Source organism: Megalops cyprinoides, chromosome 13, assembly GCF_013368585.1.
Source record: "Megalops cyprinoides isolate fMegCyp1 chromosome 13, fMegCyp1.pri, whole genome shotgun sequence".
NCBI classification, from domain to species: Eukaryota; Metazoa; Chordata; class Actinopteri; order Elopiformes; family Megalopidae; genus Megalops; species Megalops cyprinoides.
Genome location: NC_050595.1, coordinates 13,425,892 through 13,450,704, shown reverse-complemented (window position 1 = coordinate 13,450,704; position 24,813 = coordinate 13,425,892). Strand labels below are relative to the sequence as shown.

General features: G+C 36.2%; 1 protein-coding gene across 2 annotated transcripts in view; it reads right to left on the bottom strand.

Moving 5' to 3' along the window:
- Positions 1-3,939: 3,939 nt before the first annotated feature.
- The window catches only part of luzp2 (leucine zipper protein 2), a 126,987-nt gene continuing 106,113 nt past the window's right edge, over positions 3,940-24,813 (bottom strand). The window contains exons 8-12 of one of the 2 annotated variants that reach the window (XM_036543697.1): positions 19,325-19,399; positions 17,531-17,698; positions 13,364-13,468; positions 8,703-8,783; positions 3,940-5,684 (exon numbers count right to left, since the gene is read on the bottom strand). In XM_036543697.1, coding sequence (XP_036399590.1) covers positions 5,574-5,684; positions 8,703-8,783; positions 13,364-13,468; positions 17,531-17,698; positions 19,325-19,399 — 540 coding nt within the window. In that variant the 3' untranslated portion in view covers positions 3,940-5,573. The remainder of the gene's footprint in view (positions 5,685-8,702; positions 8,784-13,363; positions 13,469-17,530; positions 17,699-19,324; positions 19,400-24,813) is intronic. The other variant, XM_036543698.1, reaches the window with a different exon arrangement.

Genomic DNA, 24,813 nt, shown 5'->3' with positions numbered 1-24,813 from the left:
GACTGAACCATTTTGATAGGGATTAGAGTTTAACAGGATTCTGCTGACCGATCAGCAAAACAAGATGTTGGCATACGAGTGTTTAAAGGGATCCTCCAGAGAGTTCTCATTACCCTATTCTTTAGTAAATGCACCCCTCCCACTTAAGTTTTTTTGTCTTAATTTAATTGGATTTATTCTGGTGCTACTATTTATACCATGTTGCCAGCTGCAAATCAAATCAAGTAGACAACCTTTGAACTCCTTAAAACAATTTGGCAATGATTATGTATCTTTTGAAATTTTATATTACCAAATGAGAGAGATGCTAGATTAATTGCTCTCTGATTGCTGTGATATACTGTTCAATACAGCATGAAAATCACCAAGTTGGTAACGGTTCTGTGTTAATCTCCTGTAAACTCATTACACAGTCCTTGAACATGCTTCTTGAATGTGTAACAACATAACAGCACAAAAACAAATTTAATCGATATATATAAAATAGCTTTGAGTAATTACTAATGACTCGTTTAATTCCTTCTCCACTCCCCTTTTCAGAAAACCACTGCCACAGTAGATCCCTTCAACATGAAGATATTTCATGTAAGTATACTCAAAAATCACAAATCTCACTACCCCAAATGTTACCCAACCCTTCAGATATATCATGGCTGGGTCCCCTTCATAATAACCCATAGGAGTTGCTAACTCCTTGTGGAAATTAGACTTACAATGAATGACTTAGGTGGTCATTATGACACAGCTCTTTTAACATGTGTGGATAGCTACAGATCCTGAAAAATCTCCCAAAAAATGAGGGAGTCCAAATCATCAAAAATGGGGCTGGGTGCATAGGACTATTGTCAATTCCTTTATTCCGATGACAAGTAGTCATGGTGTACACATAATAGCCCTTGTTAAACGATGTGCTATTGTATTAAAATATAGCACCTCATGGGTGATTAGCAGCCCTTCCTCTCTGTCTCTCTGCCCTAGGGCCCCATCACACCTACCAGTCATGCTTTATTTCAGTACAACATCACAATTTTGTGTGGGTTATTCCTTATATAATATTTTTAAAAATATATGGTTAGAGTATGTATTCAGAGAAATACTTTGTTTCTTCTTCCACTTCTTCTTCTTATTATTATTAGATTTACTATGGTTATAAAATACATGTTTTCTGGCATTTAATTTGTCCTTTAAAAGTGGAAAAAAAAATACATTTCAAGTTTAACTGAAATTTAAAACATATAAATCAAGGAAATGTGATATGTTCAAGTATTTTGGGACTATATTTTTGTCTTTTGGGTGTAGGATCCATCATGCAATTACCAATTTATTTGCATAGGATTGCAGTGATATAGCTGGTTAAAGTAGTGCAGGTGTTATCTTGTTTCATAATTTAATATTCCTCTGCATTTAGAATGGAATTAAACTGACCCCTTTTTATTTCACATCTGACCTGTTGGTCTTGTATGTGAAGTGTTGTTTTTTTTTTTTTTTTTTACTAACCCACTTTCACATCTTATCCAATCTATAGAACTACTGTACTCCATATTGTGGCACATTTTCACATTCAGGAATGAGATTTAAATATGAATACAGTATTACATTTAAGCGTAGAATTGCTGTTTCCAAACAATTTGTGAAGAAAATTTCAATGAAAAAATAGTAAAAAATGTTACTGACATTTTATTACAGCAGGCCAGGGACTGGTTTTCATTCTTACGGCAATGACATGTTTGAATGTGTAATCCACCATAAAAGAGAGATATAAAGAAAGAAAAGGTTGATTGTCAAGATTTCCATTATCATTTTTATATACAAAACCATGATTCATTTCAAACAACAATCCTATAAATTACAGATACAAGTCATATTTCAAAGTTAATCATACAAATTCCCCCCTTCGTACACACACAGACACACACACAAACACACGTTTTTGTAGTTTTTAAATTATTGCTCTGAACCAAACAGATATGTTACAAGGAAAAAAAAAACAATCTTGGAAAAACTAAATATACTGTGAAATACTACAAAACCATATTTGGAAAACTGCAATACAATTACAATTACATATGCTATGTACATGAAAAAAACTTCAGACATTTTAATTTGATGTGACATTGGTTTTGGGAATGGCCTGTCTGTGACTTTGAAAAACAATAATGTTTAGAAAAAAGTATTGTCTGCAGAGATGGAGCAGCATAATAAGATTTTCATATTTTAGTCTTCTCATCCTCAATTAAAACAACATGGAGACCATTATCTGTTTTCATAGGTAGGTATGTGCTCAGGGGACCAAAAAAATCTAAATAAATACGTAAAAACAATTTAAAAAATATATAGAATACAATATTGGGCCAAATGTAGTAGTAAATACGATGCATATGCATAAACAGTTTCTAGCTTCCTAAATTGATATTGGTGCCACTCTATTTATCAAACTATATCCCCACTTTTACCACAGATGGCAAGCAAACTGACCTGATGGAAGAAATGTTTATGCGTTATATTTTCAATGAAATGAAACATGTAAATGATGGTCTTTGTCTAGTTACAATTATTCCTCTTCACCATCGCATCTATCACAACAGTTAAAATATCCTTTTAACAGAAAAAAAACAGCACTAACTAAACCATGTAAACCATTATATACCTTTTCACACCTTCTAAACAAAGGCCCCTCCTCTGCCACTATAGGTAACCTTGCAGTATTCTTCGAAGATAGAAGTTATAGACATCCATCAGTTCCTCCATAACCCCCATTCCCATCATCTCCCTCCTCTCCTGGCCTTTGGTCTCTCTCTTTTCTCCCCTCTCACTGACCTCTCAAAGACAGACCGACTCTCCCTTCCAGCGAAACGCTCTCTCCACTCCACAACCCCAGAGGGTATCCCTCATGCACTGCTAATGATCTGAGTGTCACCCTTGATGACAATTTTCCTTCGCAAAAGAGAATCACATCAGTAACCTTTTCTTGCAGATTCCTCCTCAACACCCATAAGAAGTATCAAACCTCTCCTCACCACTGACTCAGTCCAACTTCTGGTCCAGAGACTGCTGCTGTACTGTCCAGACTACTGCAATTGCCTATTGGCTGTCCCCCCCTGCCAGTGCCACCAGACCACATCACTGAAAACATAGCTGCTCAGCTGATATTAGTACTATGGTTGCTCTGGTGTTTCTTTCTCTTACCATACCATGTGATTAGGAATTGTTTCCATGGTCATTTTAAGCACTCTATATATACTTGTATTTTATTGGGTTTAAGCTAACCCTGCACTTTTTTTAGGTTGGTGCTTTATCACTGTTACCTCTTATTCTGTATCTATGCCCTTGTTCTTCCAGCTCTTACAGTATGCGCTATGTGTATCTTGCCATAATGGACTTGTATGCATCCCTTTTAAAAGTCAGACAAATATATTATCATTAGTAGTAGTATGAATAATAGCAGTAGTAGTAATAATCATCATACTAATACATCATGAGATTTTATGCATATACCCCATTGTCTCTATGGTTACGAGCTGGGAAAACATGCAGTGCCACATTTTGAACACAGCCTGTGAACATCTTTAAAATGTGCTTAGATTTTTAAATAACATGTGTTGTCACGTGTTTCTTTCAATGTGAGAGCAGGCTTATGTTGTAATGAACTGTGGGGAGGAATTATACTTTGGCAAAACCAGCTTGTTCATTATAACATATTTTCTACACTTGTACAGATCATGGTCACATTTATATTCATCACCAACAGCTTCCCTACCCAAACTGAGTGAAGTCTTTTTTGTAATTAAGTCTACAAGCTACAGTTGTGGTTGTAGGGTTACCTTTTTTGCCAGTGCACTTCAATCAATAAAGCCAGGGAAAATAAAAAAAGCAAAAACAAGGTAACACAAGAGTTTCACCCTCCCTATCATGTTAAATTACATTTTCCTCTTGTTGCTGTTATGATAGTTAATTAAAACTGCAGAGGAAATACCACTCAAATGTTGAGGTTACTGTGTCAAATCATTGCATTGTGTCCTTTGAAACTTTTTGTTTTTTGTTTGTGAATCAGATAAGGGAGACACTCAGTCCATTCTAAATTGAGTGTGGGGAAGAGATGGCACTGGCAATTATGTGGACAGGCATAACAACTGCAAGCAAAAACTTTTAACTCAATTGTGAATTTAATACTGTGACAGACATGTGCCACCTTACACTTTCCTATTTGGCATTTGAAATTATATGATCTTTGATTCATCCCTGGAAATTTCTGGAATCCCTGGAATTCTTCATCAGTTTCTCATTTCTAACAGTGCACAAGACTTACTACTTCACTGTTGTAACACCTCGTATTGTGGTGCAAAACCTTGCCTGCAAAAACCCAAATGAAATCTAAATCATAAACCACACATTCCCAGTAAATTCAAATTCAAATGTGAAGAGTAACTTCCTATTTTTTTCCTTAACCTCATTAACACAGGATCAAAGCTGGTTAATGAAAGGTTAACCTGCTTTCAGCATTTATTTGTGTTCTGCAAATGTGCATGATCTTTGCGGTTTGCTTCAATGAAGCAGGGATTGACATTTAACTTTCTTTTCATGTCAAATCAAAGATCTGATCTACCATTATTAAAAGGCTACAATGAGATCAGGTGATGCTGGAAAATGTGATTGATTCATTACACAGTAAATTGCTTAGACTATTAGGACTTTTGATATACTGAATCAAAGCAGTGCTGCAAAACAAATGCATTGAAGATGACCAGCTGATATATGTGAAATATTGCCAAGGGTGACAAAACAGATTCACCAGGATCCATTTTCAACAGCTGCACTTGAATCACAGATCTATATATTACATGGGTGGGACAGATAGGGGAAACCGCAAGGTACATTGAGGAGCTGAGCTCATCAAAATAATATAGAGGTCTGCAATAAGACTTAATCAGTTTAATATTACCTCCCCCAGGGGGTTTTACTGCAAATAGCAGTCTTTAAATATTTGTATATTGTGACACATTTTGTCACAAAATTAACAACTGAAAAAGAGCAAATGTAGACAACCATTCAACACAGTTCAATTCCTGTAACGCTACAACTCCAAAAACCCTAAGTGCTGTAATGCATGCTGTTACAATACAGTGCATTTTGATAGGACAGTCCAAAATTTAGTGATGGGATGTGTGTTTTTACAATCTACTAGATTCAAGGACTGGATTCAGTTTAAGCACAAAGCCTTCACCATAAGAAATTTAAGCATTACATTTTCTCTCCTAAAGTTTCAATTTCTCATAGTCATAACATCAACAAAAGGAAAAAGAAAGGGCAAACCTGAAGTCATCAGTTGACAGAAAGGACAAAGTGCATTGTAGTTATTCTGAACCATGAGCTGTTTGTTTTAATGTGCAGTTTTCTGGGTGTGCTTGTGTCTGTGTGTGCGCAATTGCTCTGTGGTCTTAATGTGAGTGAGGGAGCAGAGGGGGTTGCATGCCTTTGTACTAAACTTAACCAAACTGACATCATCAACAGCATACAGAAAGTCCTGGGACATGTACAATTGAGCTGGATCTCCTTCCTTAGCCCACTCCTTTCTTTCAGTTGTGTTTTTCCAGTTGTGTCTTTTTCTTGCTTCCCTCTGTTTTCTTGGCATCTTCTGATGGCTTTACGATATCATTTACAGCTCTCGGTCGCTCTTGGGATTTCTGCTGTGATACATAAAACACAAGGAACACACAAATATAGAGACTTTAAAGGTATCTTGTGTAAAAGCCAAAGTATTTGTTGGATATACTAGATGCTTAATAACTTTCCTTGTAAGAGCCACTGAGTTAGTGTTTACTTGGCATACCCAAATGAATACCATTCTGAATTTATAAATATTTCAGATATTCCAGAGATAGACATAGATGTTTTCCCTTTGGTACACACATTAAAACAAATATATATATATATATATATATATATATATATATATATATATATATATATATATATATATATATATATATATATATGTATATATAGTTTTATATAATATGCTTATATTACATTTAAGGAATCACAGCACTGCATTAAATGTTCAAAATAAGTGGATAAGGCAGTTAAATAATAACCACTCTAGTTTTACCAAGTGTCACATAATTAATCTTTGATTATAATTTATACTTCACTTTTCTAATACTTTCAGGGAACCTATGGAGAGATCACCATTTTCATCAACCACCTGGATGGACATGCTAAACTGTTTGAAGCAGTGTAAATTAAGGTGCATTAATTCAACCATCGCCAATCGCTGCCACAGAAGTTGCCTCAATTTATTTTTTTTTCCTCTTTTGATAAATGAAATATACACTGTCATAAAGTCTTCATTCGTAAAAGCAAACACTACAGGAAATTTCAATCTCATTGACATTTTAAATATACCTTTTTTCCACAGTTAAAGATGAGAGGTATATTAGTGACTAACGGTACAGTAATAGATATTTTGGAATGAAAAGAGAGGTCTTGTATGTTCCTTTAGGACAGCAGCAATGATGAGGAATTTTGGGGTTTTACTGGTGATGAGCTGGAGGGACTGAGAAAAGCAAGGGCCTTTTTATGGAGGAATTTAGGAGAAGAGTTTGTCTTCATGACAGAGCCAACTAGGAAGCCGAATCTTAAATTTCAATCTTTGTCATGCAAAAAAAAAAAAAGAAAAAATACAAAAACCACATTGCTTCTGTTTTTCAATTTAAAAACATTGCACACAAGAATAATTTGGGTCATTAACCCATTTTTTATTTTGGATTGTACTGACCAAACATTAGAAATGAAACACAAAAGGAAATAATACACCTTTTTCAAAAAATGAAAAAAAAAAACTGAGGTTCAAGAAATAAAAACTGATGGATAGAATGTAATCCACCAAGTTGGCTGACAGTTCCAGTACGTCAGGCCATGGCAGGTCAGGGGAAGAGGGTACCAAAAAGACAGAAGGGGAAAAGAGTTTGCGGAAATGCATTTTCAGCTAGGACCAGTGAGGTTAGCAGTAGGTCTGACCCATGATTACTTTAATAGTATGTTCACAACCTTTTTTTTTTTTTTTTTTTTGATCGCATGGTCACTGATATCAATGTTGTAGTGAAAATTCCAATGTCTGCTTAGATATGAATGGACTGCATTCATATGTGATGTAAAAATGACAGAAAGTTTACTTCTTTCAATTGTAAAACCTACCTGGATCATACGCCCAGCAACTTAATTTGTTTTCCACCATATAAAGCGGATTTCAAAAACTCTTGCATGTTCAAAAACTAACGTATGTAAACTCACAACATATTTTTTCATATCTGCATCTATCTTTTCTATCTTTACAATGGTATGGTGCTTTTGGTGAAAACAAAGACGACGAGAGTTGATTTTTGACTTAAGGACACAAACACAATTTAAGACCAGATTCAGTGACATGCATTAATCAGCTCTGAATAACAAAATTAAGTCTTACTTTGTTCAGTGCTAACATAATATCATAGGTTTGTTGATTGCTGAAATTAATACAGTTGAGTAACGATGGAATATAGGAATGTTAGGGTTGTCTAGATCCACCTCAACTCAACAGAAGAGTCAACATAGCAATTATGAATTTAAAGCAAACCAAACAAGACAGATGATTTAATGAAAATAAGATTGCTTTTGTTGTTCTGTTTGTCCCCTATTTTATGCTTCAAAAAAGGGAGCATATTCTTCTGACTGAAGTAGCAAAAGCAAAAGATAAAAGATGAAAAAGACCAGCCATCAAAAGATTTTTCTCTTTCTTCAACTGTCTTTAAATCTGAAACTAGTACTTATTATCACCATGTATTTTTAAAATGAGATGATCTGGATGATAATTACATTCACTGCATCCGTTTCATGTTATCAAGAAACTGCCAAACAGATGAGTTTATTGCTTTTAAAGTCAAAGCAGCATTTTTATGCTTTGACTGAAAAGAGTCTCTGTTCATTTTTTTGTTGGTTATCACTTCACATTTGTTCATTGAAACATCGAGGCTGATATTTATGTGTGTGTATACACACCTATTTATAATATATTCCTCCATTTCCCAGTTCTTGTTGAATGGACTGTAAGTATTAATTGGCTCAGTGTGAGCATGGACATGGCTAGTTGAGCGTGCTAAGTGCCTAGTGCCCAGTTGCTGTCCTAAGCACTCTCACCTGTCTGAGAGAGAGAGCAGGGTGAGAGTGTGAATGAGCCCCTCACAGCTAGGCAATCAAGGCAGGGAACTCCACAGGGAAATTTACCACATGCTTCACTTTCTCAACCCCTGGATGGGATGGCATTAATATCGGCATTCGTAAAGGTTTGTGCAAATTGATATTAATTGACAGGGAAAGGGCAGTCTTGGAAAAGAATTATTGAAAGGTCAGGAAACCAGGAGGCACAGGGAACTTCTTAAGACATTCACAGCAGGTTTTTAAAGGTGCCTTTCAATGAAATTGGAATGTAAATTATTTGACAAGGGACCAGGAAGAATTTCACCAATCGGTGAGGTAAACATACTTTCAGACATAAATTGGTGTAAGTGCTCTGTGAAATATCATGCCCTAGCTCTTACTATGGTATGCAGTTTACAGTATGAATGTAAGTGTTTGAATATCAACATGTACATGTATGTATGTATATATATATATATAGATTATCACCATTACTAAAGATCACTAGTACAAGAATACACTAAGCCTACCTGATTATGCAAGTTCACCTCAGTCGTTTGAGTCGTACGAGATGACTTTTCAGTCTGGTTTTGGAAACAATTCTCACCAACCTGAAAGAGAACAACAGTCATGAATCTTAATTACAATAGAGCATAACAGATTAATTTACCATTCTGTGTGATCAGTGAATATTCATTATGAATATGAGATACAGTATGTATGTCAGGAGCCTCTAAATGGGCAGTGCTGGCACAGATGTTTTATTTTTATTTTGTTTAGTTTTATTAAATTTACTGCATGAACTAAATCTCAAGTATGCAAATATATGGAAATATATATTGCTTCTCTCTCCAGTAATAGTATTCACATTATCATTCTGTAATCTTTTGAACAGTGTGGCACAATTTACCTATTGCACTTCAAATAAAAGTTTAAGTATGATGATGTCTTTTTTCCCTCACTTTTTGTTTTCTATAATCACGTTGTACAGAAAGGCATGCCTTCTATGTATGCCAATTCTCCTAATCGACCTGACCCAGAGTTGGCATAAAGAAATATACAATGATCCACAATTTTTCAAAATCTTAATAATCATTTTAAATTGTTTATGAGATCATTCTTATTAGGCTTTTACAGCAGACCGTCTCCTTGTAAATAAACCAAGTCTTAAATCTTTCTACTTCAAAATGACACTGGAAAATACACAAAATATCACATATCAGAACTGTTTATCACACATTACCGCATCACAGTAATTATGTTGCTAAATATACACACAAAACATAATATCCAATGTGACAGCAGTGACAACATAATAGAGAGCTAAGGTGTATTTTTGTTTTGCGTAGGAGTTCTTACTTGTTTATATCTATGCTTAATGCATTGTCAGCCTGACATGACTTAGTGTCCTTTTCTAGTGTTAAAAGCACCACTGTGACAAATACAAGAGCTAATAATTGTACCATGTAGAGGCAGAACAACTGTACCCTGGGGAAGAAGAACCAAATATGCAATGCTTTCAACTTTCCCTTATATTACAAAGTTATACCACTGATACATATATGGTCTCTCTGTTCTTTCCAAATGGTCTCATGACCATGAGTATTGTTCATAAAACTTCACAACCAATGCAGAATATAAAAGAGTGGAAAAACAATAGCTCTTAAAAGTCAGATTAAGAAGATGATTTGTTACATATTTATTATTACTTACTTATGTATTACCTACTATTACTTACTAATTATTTATAACTTATTGTTTGGCACACAGTGCCTAATTTCAGACAGAGGGCAATGAACATTGGTGTCCAATACAGAACCAATTATTTCAGTAATACAAAAGCATCTAAAAGCTCAAGAATGGTATTATCCCAAGGAGGGGCTCTCACCTGTACAAACACATGAAGATAATTAGTACCATATCTTTTGACAGATGTCCAACTGATAATACAGCGATAGCTAAGGGTAAAAACTACATATCTCATCAATCTTCAGTAGTTTGTCAACAGAATGACCCCTTGTCCTTTCTCACTAACCGCTAGACGACTTTTTAACCAAAGATAGCTAGGTGAAGTATGATTGATTTATTAGACTTTAATTGCCTTGCTCTTTAAAGTCAGGTAAACACTGACATGTAACTGTCAGTAGGACATAATTAACCTGACTAGCTCTGCACTATTTTTAAATGCAAATGAATGTATAAGAGGGTTTAACAGTGAATGATCACTGTGTGAATGCTGGGCGAGGCAGAAAGACCATGATGAAGAGTGCCCATCACACATCTTTTGTTGATCAGATCCATTTAAAACTGACATGATCCAAGGTAAATCTCAAGTGAAACGTTATGAGTACATTGATGTAATCATGTCTATTGAAATTTTTGATTAAAAACTGTAATTGAGCCACTAAAAATCTAAAATAATATAAAATAGAAAGCATCTCCATTTCAGCTAGCTGCAACATTTTCCCATTACACATAGTGCCCCCTTCATATTTATTCACTGTTTACTGTGTTCAAATGTGTACAATGTGTACAATGCCACTGTGTGAATGACTACTCCACAATCATGTTGGTTTAAGTTTTAAAAATGCAAAATCAGTATCAGCAAATTCACAGGTCACACTTCAACATGAAAAAATGAGGGCAAATGAGAAATGAATGTTTTAGAGAAAAACCCAAAGCAAAACACTAAGAAGGTATTTTTTGGAGTGAACAGGGGCAAGTGCCTAGTAGAATCTTTACTCCATGTTTAATAAGCTGGTTGTGAGTCTACTGCTGGCCCCACAGTGGTTTCCATGGCTATCAGAAAATAAGTTAATCAGACCGGGATATGGAAACTGTCAGTATTGATTTGATGGATCAACTGTACAGCCCATGCATGTGACACTATGCATGAAATGCACAAATCTGTCTCATTACTGTAGGGGAGTAATATATATATACACACACACACACACACACACACTTACATGTATATGGATTGTCATCGGTTCTGTAAATTAATTAGAAAGAGTTCTAAATTCATGAATTACTTTGTTGTAACAACACAGTAATCAGTTTCCTCTGATCTATTGCCACCAACAGAAGAATAACATGGCTTTTGATGTAAGATTACCCCAAAGACCTGCAACAAAATTGCATATGCAATTAATGATTAAGGAACGCGGGGATATATTTGTGACATATTTTTAACAAGGGACGGCTTTTGCTCTGGAGGTGCTAACTCACGGACACCACACATTATCTCTTCAGGCACTATTCCCCTGCATTTCTATTAAAGTTATTGATAACCACATGCCAAGGAGCTCTATCCCTCTGGAATCCTCACTCCATTGCTTTTTTTTTTCGCTCCAGGGATTCCTTAGTTTTGACACTTAATTAAGAATTACTGGCTAAGATGTCCTCCCTGTTTCCTTCAATTTGACACAATACGATTCCAAGCTTGTGTGGAAGTGACCACATACCTACAGGGTGTCATTTATCTCTTTCCAGAATTATGTAAAATTCAGTGAATTTTTCTTCCACCACATTGTTATATTCCATTTATGGGGTACCAACCAATCAAACTGCAAATTTCTCAATTGCTTTCAATGATCTTCTTGCCCTTGATCATATCATTTCAGCTAGCCAAATATTTTTTTTTTTGAAATTGCTCCGATGTTCACTGATGACAAACCACAATCGTTTATCTCCAAGAGAACTGACTATATGCATAGTACAAACAACCTATTTAAAGTGAATTCATAATTTCAGAATATAACTTTTTGCTTTTTACTACCATAGTGCTGTTGTGGACAAGGTAATGTTCTGATGGTACATGTGGTGATAACATCTGTAAAAATCATCTCAATATTGTAGTGTTTTCTGGTCAAAAGCCCACTACTAAAAAAGGTGGTTATGTGTTGTACATTTTTTAATACAATGGAAGTGCAAGCATCATAAGGAATGGCTAGTCAGTATACAGTTTGATGTTCATAATTAATATGCCAAAACAGGCTCACAAACAGCAAAGGGCAGAAACTGGTGGCTATCCAGGCAAACCTAAAACTCAGCCAAGTGCAGTGGTGTCCAGCACACAACTAGACAGTGACATGATATCAACCATGATATCATCACTCAGACTGTCATGAGTGCAGCTAAGCTTTAAACAGGGACAATAAATAAGCCGTGGATGGCAAAACTTTGAGCTTTAATTAAATTTAGATTTTTTTAACTTAATTTCCTTTCAGAAATTTCTATTTTGATGTCAATTTACTCACATCTTACCTTATACAACAATAGTAAATGGTAAAAGAGGTAAAAGGATATAAAGAATGTTTTAAAAAAAGTTTCAATTTGTTGAAACTTTCAACAATGTTATAAAGTTCAATTTTACTTCATTGAAATTCAAAGATATACATTTAAAAAAGCTTTTATATTTTAATTGATGGTAGAGAGAATAAAGGTTTCCAAAGCAAAAAAAAACAAACATTGCACAAAACTTTTAATTTCTGTAAATTCCTGTTAATTCCCATGGCAAATTTTCCATTATGAAAATTGTTAGAATTTTGCAGACCTAATTACAAGAATATTTTATGTTATATAATTTTATTACTTGTTCTTTTACAATTCTCCTACAGCAAATATTGATGCCTGTCCATTGCATCCTGGTAACTTCTTCACCTAATCAATGACCTCATACGTTAGACACCACCTCAGGGTAACCGATGTACAGTATTGACCCCCTAATTAAAATTGTCTGTATGACATTAATTGGATATTTTATATAATATGGCTTTAATTTCACAGACCCAATTTGTTTTATCACATACCCACTCAAACCTATATTTTTCATATAGGCATTTGAGTGGGTATGTGACATGGCTGAAAAATATGAGGGGTCACCATCTCACTACATACAGCTTGCCCTTGGCCACAAAAAAAACAAAAACAAATTGTAATCATCAAATTCTCTGTTCCATCTACTTTTTTACAGTTTGTATAACACATTTCTGTCAATGCATTTCATATGATGCATTAAAAGTGTCAGTGACAGAAAGCATTTACAAGCAATGCATTTGTGAGGAACCATGGTCTTTTTGAACCTTTCTATTGTGTCCCTAGTGATAAAAATAATAGTAACGTTCAATGTCTGGTGGACTGCAACCAGTCCAGGTGTAGCCATAAGAGTTTTATTTTTCTTGTGACTTACCTTCTCTGCTTGGCAGTCTTTGAGCCCTGTGCTTTCTCTCTTCATGTGTTCTGTGTTCAATGGTGCTTTACTTGTTGTGACAATCCTCAGGATCTTCGGAATATCCTGCAAATAAGCAGTTAACACATTAGTAATCATTTAACTTTTCACAAATTTTTTCTGTGCTGAAAACGTGTAGAGTGTATTTAGTCTTCATACACAGATGTCCATGAAGTCTCATATTGGATATTTCATGTAATTATACATATCATTTTATGAATTCAACCGAAGATATTGTGGACAGACTGCAGATATGTGGACACAATATATATAAAAACTCAATTTCTACTTCAAGACCTCCATTCTTAATGAAAAAAGCCCATAGTAGAATCCAACTGACTTTAAATGATACATAAATTTGCAGTATACATCCCCAAAAAAGTAATTTCATGTATCATATATTTCTTCTTAGCTTGTCCCACACATTTCAGCAATCATTTTACTTTAGTAATTTATTTAAAATCTTACTTTCAAATCTCACTGGACTGCAGCATTTAGTACCTAACCCCCACTCCTGCTTCCACCCCTCCAAAACAGAATCTCTCATACGTATGTTCAAAAATTCACTAGCTTATGATTCTACTAATAACACAGTCAATATGCATGCATATGTGTACCAATTAATATGGGCTCAATATGGTGAAGTAGAGGTCCTGTCCAGGATGCTGTTGAGCCACTGGTATAAACTGGTATGCAACTCCATGCAAGAGAGGCATGAAGCTAAAGGATCTCTTTCATTCTGTTGACCAAATATTTCAGTGCTTCCATCCAATCAATGATACAAGCTGGTTGGAACAAGCTAGAGCATGTTGGTTGACAGTTTATTGCCTGATAGGGGAAAAAATGAAATTCACAAAATAGAAATTGAATCAATTAATGGGCCAGGAGGGAGACCAAAATCTTTTATATGGTGGTGTCATGGTTTTAATACTAATTTGTAAGGACATTTTTTCTTTGTAGACAGATATACCTTTTTAATGGCCATCAGCTATGAATATCTGTATTACTTTGACAATCCTGCATTTACATATTGTCCTTCTCTTTATTTACCAAGACTATAATTAACTCTGGTCATCTCACTGCTTAAAACCACAATACTGAAATTAATCATTTAAAACATGATTGCTGTTAGGCATTAAACAAAGAAATACTAAAAGGAACTACAATTAAATTTTCATTATCGCTTTATGTGCCCTGCTTAATTCCTTTAAGTCAATTATTATTAAGCCAAGGTTTAACGCTATCAAACCATTGTCAAACACACAGCAATTGTATGAACTTAGTTAAATCAATATGTCCAAGTGGTTGGTATATCAGAACATGACAATGACATTTTTATACTATGACATTTTCACAAGGCTCAACACTTATGTACTGCATACATAGAAAACTGAATATCCTCGCTTATATCTCCATATTATAGCTTAAACAAGGGTCTGCTCACTTAAATATCTATCGCAATGGACTATACAATTATTAAGTGCAAAGAGCAGCAGCATTTAACACATTTCTTTGAAAGACAACATTCTCTGTTAAAGGTGTTCTTTTCTGGAACTCACTTCCCAGTCACACACTATTTACACATACTTTTGAAGAAAAAAAAAAGACAAATTTTGGATGAAACAACTCCAAACTTAAACATTTCTATATCGTAAATTAGCCTTATTAAAATGTATGAACTGTACTTCACAGTTCAGTGTGATATTAACGTATTTGTCCATATCATATAAAAAACACATACTTATATACTGACTTGCGGAGACAGACTTAACACACAACTTGGAGCATAAAATCCCTTAACTTAAAAGAAAATTGGGAGCTATTTCTGCATCATCTCAAATCATAGGTTTTAAATAAGCAGCAAACTCTGTCTCTCAGTCTCCCTGATCCCTGCAACCCCTCAAAGATTAATCTTTCATTATCAGAGGGATCCTGTGTGCACAAAGGCATGAGCCTTATCTGTACTGTCTGTCACAGCTGAAGTCCCATTATGCTCACAAACTGGAAGATAGGCATGAAACTAGGAGGAAGGAGAACAAAGAGTATAGCGCACAAAATATTGCAGTCATTAAGCTCTCACACTTTGGAAAAATAAACCATAATAATAAATAGCAGCAACATTTATATGACATAAAGGTTTAAAACAATGTTCCACAACATAAGCATTTGCATTGCCATTTACCTATTTTTTATAGTGTAACTGTAAGGATTAAGTTTTGCTCTGACATCCCCTGGGTGGCACGTTAAGGCTGTGTGTGAACACTAGGTGAGGTACTAGTGTTTCTCTCTTTATGTGAATAATCAGTCTAAATCGATGTTTCATCAACTGCCACATATTTTAGACTATTGCAGAAGAAACCATTTCCATTCTAAACCATTACATTATGTAAAGTGGAGGATACAAGTCAGACTTGAAACAAGGTGAAATATCTCAGCTCAATAACAGTTGAAATGAATAATTCACCCCAGAATGCATATATGATTTTACATACAGACTGCTGCAGGGAAATCTAATCCATTTGTTTTACCTTCTATTTTAGATGGAACAAGTGCTTGGAAATTCATCTGGATCAAGTACGTTAAGGTATTTTCTAAGACTGAAACCAATATGAATGTGGAAGATTTGGCACGGAACAACCATGCGTGCATTTCAGAGTTATTTCTATCACAATGTATTAATGAAATAGTCAGTGCTTGAGCAGTAATGGTCACCCCATATGAATTGACTGCTGCAACAGCACCATGTAATCCTGTAGGAACCATCTGATTCATGTAATAGACATTCCTGAATATTGCAGATGGGAGACAAGTGTGGCTGGTATGAATGAGAAGCATTTGTATGCTAATCATGAGAGAGAAAAATTACTATGTGCATATGCGACTATATACATATGCAAATCCTGGCACCTTGGTTCCCATTAGCTTGCTCTGTGTTCCGTGAGGCACTGTCTGTCATTTTCAGCATTTTCCTACTCTTGTTCTCATGCCAGGTGTATAAAGAGGGTTCCAGGAAGAAGCACAGTGCTCCTATCTGATCTTGTTTACCATTTTGGAATTGTCTTTTGCAATGCAGATTGACCCGTGAGCTGCTACAAATGTAACAGCTGGAATAAAACCACAGCATGAGTCATACAAACTCTTCACGCAATGCGACGTTGTTCCCATTTTTATGATTTCCCCCATCTGGGATGCATGAAGTCATGTGTCTTAAGAGTAAACCCTATCCATGCTGTAAACTGATTGCCTCCCTTTCTTTGGCTGCAGAATTGGTGTGGTTGATGTTGTGATGGAACCAAGAGGGCTGAACATTCCTGATGCCACTTCATTCCCACAAGGCCATTCTCTAAGATTTATTGATAGTCCTGGTATCTCACACAGTGAGGTAAGGTGCTCTGATAACATCATACTAAAGAGGCCTGCATTAAATCCAAGTCATACTGAAAAGAGGAAAAAGAAAAAGAAAGAAAAATGTGTAAAAAAGGAGCACTTGCTTAAATGCTTGAAGGAAGCCTCAGCCATTGCACTTTATATAATTAAGAGGTCTCAGAAAAGAGCTGTTCTGTTCTATCAGTGCCCAAGAAAATTACACAGAACCAAAATGGTGCACTCAGAACAGTTTCACTGGCGAATACTGCTACATATGATGTTGTAATGGTAATCAGTGTTTGAATGGAAATAAAGATCTCAAATTAAGTTTTCTGTTCTACTACACATAAGTGCTTGCCCCGTCTTATACAAATCAAGAATCAATAAATCCACTGTGCCAGTCATATTTTCAAGCTTATTAAAAGTGCTACACCAATTGAATGGCATTATATTAATACCAGTGTGAAATACCAATGCATATTTCTGGTTTGCACCTTATAATGTATTATTATCAATGCTACAAAAGAACATGTGCAGACAGCATTGGAGAGATGGAAGAATTTATAATTTTCATTCATCAGAGGTCTAATTTAGTAGTAAGTGTCTGTATTCTTCATTTCTGCATTAACAGGATATATTTTTTTTCTTTTATCTTCCTTCTCTGTCCATGTTTATTGGACATGCTCATCTGTCGTCATGAGATGAGCACATGTCTGAGTGACATCTCTGTAGGAAGTTGTCCAGAGCAAGGTGGCGGTTTACCTTGGCATGTGGCTGCTGGTAGGTGACCCTGGAGTTGTTGGCGAGGGCGGAGTACCTCAGCATGTCCGTGGGCATGGAGGGGAGCCCGTGGACATCGGAGGACTGACTGTGCAGCACTGAGGAGAAGCAGAGATGCGCCGTGTCCTTCAGGGCTTTCAGCTGTGACTCCTGCAGCACACAGACAAACCAGGTGCACACGCTGAAGCCTCCAACTACCTCTCCATTCAATCCACTGAATGTCTTTATATTCAGCTGTTTGATACTGTATGTTTTTACCACAAAAAAAAAAAAAAAACTATCCACAATGACAAGCAAATTACGAACTGATTAATTAGGCAAAGGCAAATTAACAAACTCTATAAGGGGTTTTTCATGAGGTGATATATAAGGCATTACATTATAATTAACATTAATATTATATTGACATATAATTGCATTGCATTGACATAAAATTATAAAATTAAATATATGACATAGTTTTAACAGCTAGCTCACTGGCAGACTTTTTTCAGTAGTGTTTTGCATGACTATATGAAGTCTTTGAACATATTGCTATGCCAAAATAATTTCCTCTGATCTAGAATGGACATGTTTGAGCAGGAAAATTAAAGGCAAAAGAAAAGGTTCCAAACAACCAACGTTCAATTAAAGATAAGGCAGAATACTGAGGGGCTGCATCTGCTGTAATTAGATGCCTGGGCTGCCTTGATTTTGCAGTGACATTTTCCATGTAGGCCTCAAAGCAAAGCAAAGGGGAACAGTTCAAGATTTTCACAGCTTTTCCACAGGAATATCAAAGGAATTCCAAGTTAATTTCCACTCTGCATCATTGGACGTTTGTTTTGACACCTACTTTTAATTAGCCATAGAACTGAGAATTAATGATTGCAAATGCTAAGGTTATTGTTGCCAAGTCAAAAGAGTATCTTGTGCTTAATTGAAAACGGCCAATTAACATTTAAAAACAGGTAGGGACTGAAGAAGCTACACCATTAAATGCTAACACTGACAATCATAATGTGTGTTAACAGCCTGAACCAGAAAAGGGTTAGATTGTGGAGGTTGTGTGGGATTTAAAAAATGTGTGTATAAATATATAGATCCATAGACCTATTGTGCAGCAAAGCACATGTAACTTTGTGTGCTCTGCTATGCTGGCAAGCTATGTCAGCAGAGGTACTGTAATGTGAAATGTGCTCTTTCTGCTCTACAAATTGATGGCACTAACTGTACAGAGCAACATTTTTCTGAATTATAAACATGATTATATTGCAAAATAAAATGTTTCACAACTTAATATTCAGAATAAGTAAATACTGACACAAGCCTATGCTCGTCAAACTACCTACTCAATCTAAGAATGGTTACAGCCCAAAGGGATAGCATGACTAATTCAATATGCTTTTCCAAACTTTTTGAACCAGTCACTAGTATTCACTTAAAGCAGTAACAAAAATGACATAAGAACATGTGTCAAGCGGCACACCACAGCTCAATATTTCTGGAATGCTCTATAGTTCCAAGCCTTTATCTTGTCTTAATGGTTCAACTTTTTATTATCTTTGACCTTAACTCATGTATGAATGCATGCATTTGCTCCACACATAAATCGTAACACATTCAGGCTACTAAAGTTTGATTTTTTTTCTTGCAAAAAATCTCAAACATTCTCTGATTTCTTAGCTGTACTTAGTCTACAGCTGACTACAGTCAAAGTACAGTGATCCAGATTTATAACCCTGTGTCACTGATGGGGAGGTATTACACAAAGACAAAAAGCATGATGATTTTCACCTTGTCTAGCGCTGCCTTCTCCAGTTCTTCCTTGGCTGCTGTTAATTTGCGTTCAAGGTCTGTCAGCTGCTGTCCCTGTTGATGAGACACATTTTATGACACCGAAATATTCCCGAAGTAGAAACCAGAAACTGAGAGTTATATGTAATACCACAATTCCCCGTCAAAATATAAAAACTCTTAAAATACAGAGGTTTTAGCCTTGACCCCCCCCCCCCCCCCAACCAAACTAATTTACATCAACTACTTTGCTAAAGGTATCCACTGTCATTGAGTCTGGTATGCATCCCCACTGACATACAGCAGGGGAAAGGTCCTACAATCTTTTCTTTTCTAAAGAGACTAATTGATAGGCAAAATAATTAGCATAATTAGTTATAATTAGCAGCTAACTGTAATACCTAGCATTACATAACTAGTAATAACTAGTTGGCTAAACAGCTTATTACACCTATAACATCCAGTAGGTTACACACTTCATCATGGACATTCATTGACTAATTTGTCATTTAGCATTGCAAGCATTGTCTGTTGGCTCATTTGTAACTTCTGCCTCACTGCTTGCTTTACCTCTGCTGTAATTCACAATTTTCTAGTAATAGGCATAACAATATAGTTTTTGCTGACACCGGATTTACTTGGGATGCGGTGTTGTAGCTAGCTAGTGGCCACTTTGGACATATTACCTAGCTAGCTCATTTTATCTTTATTTCTCATTACTCTTCACTAGCCAGTGGTCTAGCTATCTTAACGTTACTTGCACAAATATAATTTTTTTGATGTTAACTAATTTTAAATTGCCTTGTGTGCTTTATTGTCTCCAGTCAGCCAGTTCTGTAACTGTTTTATGTTCTAAGTAATCTCTGGCTACCCTGATGTAGTGGTTATCCAAGAGCTTTTTGTTGTTATGGGAGTTAATCAATGTCCTCAATTCCTCCTTCTTGCCTTCCCATTCAGTCAGAGTTGCTAAAAAAATCTCCATTCATGTCTACAGGGATGCGCAGGCACTAAAATCTACCATCACTAAAATCCATTACATCAACAAAGTTTGTTTAAGTCAGGATATATACAGGTCAAGTGTTAAAAAGGAAGATTAACTATATGAATTAATGTTCCTAGTGGTAGAAGCTGTTTTGCACAGGTTTTATTACCTAAACAACAATGGGAAATTATGGTTATTGAATGCTTTTATAGGACACTGTGAATACAATGCATATGTGCTAACGACCAACAAAGTGAAACACCTCTGGGTGTTTTCAGTTCAGTGAGACTTTGTAATCAACTGAGATAAGTGGTTTTAATACAAGAGGCCCAGGAGTTGGTCTGTCAGCCAGTTTAGCTCACGGTTGCAAAATCCACACTAAATGAACAATCAATACACAGTGACATTAATACAAAGTGGTAAAAGTACGAGGCAATATGTTCAGTGTGTGTCAAAATGTTATTAGCCTGCTATACCAAGCCAAAAGAGAAATTTCCTCTGAGCAAATACTTTGTAAAAATAAATAAAAATAGAATGGAGCACGCTGTTCCTGGGAAATGACGTGCCTCTGAATGCTTGCAATCTCAAGAGCAAGGCAACACTCTTCAAAATCATGAATCATCAATGAGAAACTATAAACATGTTTGCTTTTATCACCACTGCTTCTGACATAGCTGCTAAAATGCTAGTCATACTAGGAAAAGTCACTGTTTGTCATGAAGATTATGTTTATTTCAATTCCTCTATGACCCCCACAGTAATTTCATGTACTTTAGTGCCTCTTGGCATTTTTAGTAAGTATCTTTTTTAGCTCGCATCAGTATTGGCTTGATTCAAAAATACAATGGAAATAGTACTTTTTTACCCTTCAAATGTCTTTATCCTGCAGTTTCCATGTTTTGATGATCCCTGGCACTACATGGAACTGTCTTTTTGAAAATATTGCATTGGCGTGTTTGTCTGTGCAGTTCAACTTGGAAACCTCCAATGCAGATTTTTATTGAAGTATTTTGTTTTTACATACAATGTTGCCTGATGTAGTGACTGTGACAATGAGGAAACCCAACCACATTGAAAATCTACATATCTGCTTTGCAGCAGCTAAGCACACAGGACAACCCACCATGAAAAAGGCGAAAGGAATTTTATAACGCAGGAGAAACTGCATTGAACTTACATTTGGAGTACAGTGATCAGCAAACATAGGACTCAGAATTGCATTAACATGAATTAGTGAGATCAGAGCTACAGTTATTGTAGCTGCCATTTTCAGCTGATTTTTTGCTCTTGCAGTATGCTGCCACATTACACTGGTTTTGGCCCAGCACTGCATATCCGTTTTGGCAGTTGGGGGAGAGAGAGTTATCAAAGCAGTGCTAATACAGTTCCGTTTCACTTAAATGTTAGCCCACTTAAATGTCTCCCGGAAGAGGATCTTTCATCATCAACATAAAGGAGTATATATAATCTTTCCACATCGATTTGAGAAGAAAAGACAGATTCAGATTCTTAATGCTTTTTACTAAATTACTCTGTAGTTGAAAGCCAGTGAAAATTACATATCTCACAATAGATTGTTCTTCAGACTGGAAACGTTCTCTTACAATCTTAAACAAATTAAAGCCAAAGTACAATTAGAGTGTCTTTATATTTTAAATTGATGTGCCCTTGATTAAAGAAAAAAAAAAGTTGATACTGGAGGTCTGCAGGCAGTGAGAAAATTAATATAAACCTGTCCAACATAATGCCAACACAAAGTTGCAGAGTGTGCCTTTTATCATTAGAATCCTGCACTGGCTTGCTCACTGTGCTGTCAAATGCTGCGAGGTAAACACATCTCAGAGAACACATCTGCACCCCTCATGGGAGGCCCATTAGTATTTTCTCTCCCTGCGTATGTATAGTGATTTTAAAAAAAAAAAACAACTGGGTTTTGCTTCAGCTGTCCTCAGAATGAATACATCCTACCAGTTGATTCAAGATAAATGCGCTCTGTCCTTATGCATGTTATACTGAAATAATGAAATACTGACTAGGAACTGTGTATTTACCGCAAATTGTGGGTACTATATAGTGAATGGCAAATCATTTTGTTTGGTAAACAACACACAGTGTAGTCCAGATAATGACTGCTTGAGTAAAATGATGCATGTGGGGCACATACTTCGGGGCATGAGTACATTTCTTTTTGATTGCCATACTTAAGGGGGAGCTGTGTTAAAACAATGAACCTGCAATGCCTGAGAATGACTCATACTGCCACAGTTGACACCATGTGAGTTAGTCAAGCACCTACACTACACTTTCAGCAACCATCAAGTACCTCTTGAGCACCTAGCCTTGCACCTCCCTGGAAGCCACCCTTTGTGTCAATCATGTGTTGATGAAATCTCAAGCGCGTTCGTCCTCCAACAAAGATTAAGCGTGGAATCAAATCGAACTGCCATGTGTGAATTATTCAGCCATTTTGCCAATGTGCATATCTGGCGCGCAGTGTAACACAATCTGTGTAAAGTGTTATCAAATCCTCTTTTGTAGTCTTGCAGCCTCCCGGTTTATGCAGGGGCAGCTTGCCTTGCAGCCAACAGCATCACTCCCCACCACAGGATGAGCGTTGAACTGACATGAATGAAGTGAAGTGTGTTCCGACAGGGAACACCCTCAGTTGCTAGGCAAAGCTAAGTATAATAACTGTCAGCTCATCGTCCTTCTACTTAAAATAACCTGAAGCCGATTATTGATGACTTCCAATGGACACTCATGCCATTTTATTTAAACTTACCAGCTAGTGGTCACATGCGTGATGCTTACTTTTTGCACTTCCCTTCATCCCAAATGCCACCTGCTTTTTGGCTTTGCCTAACGAGTGGCAGATACGCTGCCCTTACTGTAAGCCCTCTGCTATTCAGGCATGGTAGGTATTAATGCATTCCCACCTGAGCTGGCAGCACACTGAATAGCATAATCAACTGCCAAATGTTACACTGCATGTGCGTGGTCTTATAAATGTTCAATAGTTGTATTTTCTGAATTCATGCATTTTCCTGGCTAAACATCTTATTGGATGTTCCACCCTGAGCACATGATCTTATCCTTGTGAGAGGTTTTTATAACAGGATGCAGGGCTCAATTACAGAGGTAACAAACTTATATTGACTTTTTGAATATATACACAGTGGAAAACCTTAATTATTCATATCCAATAGTTTGTAAAGGACAAAATTAATCAAATCTCCCTGTAGTTAAATAAATGCTCATCCCAACTGTGATTTTGTGTAAACCTGACCACTTCAACTATACTGTTTCACTGGTATGTACGTTAATGTTTCAAAGTATGCCCAGGTCTTACCTCATGCCCACCCTCAATCCTCAATCCATCACAACACCACAAACCCTACATGAGCCCTACATTGCCCATTGGCAACCTCTGAGCATCTAGCATTGTCTCCCCTTTGTGGCTGCACACCCTGACATTACTGTTTTTCTTCATTGACCCCTAGTGGTGCAATGAGCCACCTGCACCCAGCAGACAAACGGAATTGCATAATGTCTTTCAACCCCAAAGAAAAACACCAAATCAAATGTCAACTAGGTTCCCAGAACATGGACTGCTACTACACTTGGCACCTGTTATTTAGTAACTGAGGCCCCCAAGTCAAGTGAAATGCTAGTCTTACAGGTGACTGACAGACAGTATGAATCTGTTAGTATAATGCATGATAATGTTGCTCTTATGGATTACTGGCAGGTTCATGTTAACAATGTGATGCATAATATGGGCAGCCGTGTGGTGAGGAGCAGGGCTCGCTGGTTTGATTCCCTGCTGGGGCACTGCTGTCGCACCTAGGGCAAGGTACTTAACCTACAGCATCAGTATATCCAGCTGTAATAATGGATAAAACTGTAAGCTGCTCTGGATAAGAGCATCTGCTCAATTACAATAATGTATAAGAGACAATTTTGCTCATATAAATCGTTATCCAACTTTACGTGTGTGTAAGCTGTTCTTACGGATTAGTGTTGACACTATATTTGTTTTAAAACCATTTCTGTTGTATACGTACATTTAGCACTGTTTTTCAGCTTGATCCTCACTTTCTTTACTGGCTACTGTCTACCAATGCTCTTGCTGCTGTTGTTGTTGCTCTTGTAATATATGTCTGATGGATCTTGCTGTAATGGCCTTAAAGTCACTTTGCATAAGAGTGATTGCAACATAAATAAATTAACAACAGATATAAATGGAAAAAGGGATCAATCTTCAGTAAATAAAACATGTTGATTCATGAGAAAACCAGGTTCTAAATAATTATATATGCATGTTGACAGTACATTGATTTTTTGAGAGGAGTTTCCAATATGGTTAACAAAAACGTCATTCTAAATTAAATCAAAAGAGAACCACAGATACAATTAAGGATAAGTAGATTTATGCAGTCATCTGTAGGCATATGTTTTGATGGCTTTCAGTCACCAAGTATGAAGTTTACAGTCTATATGCTGCCTG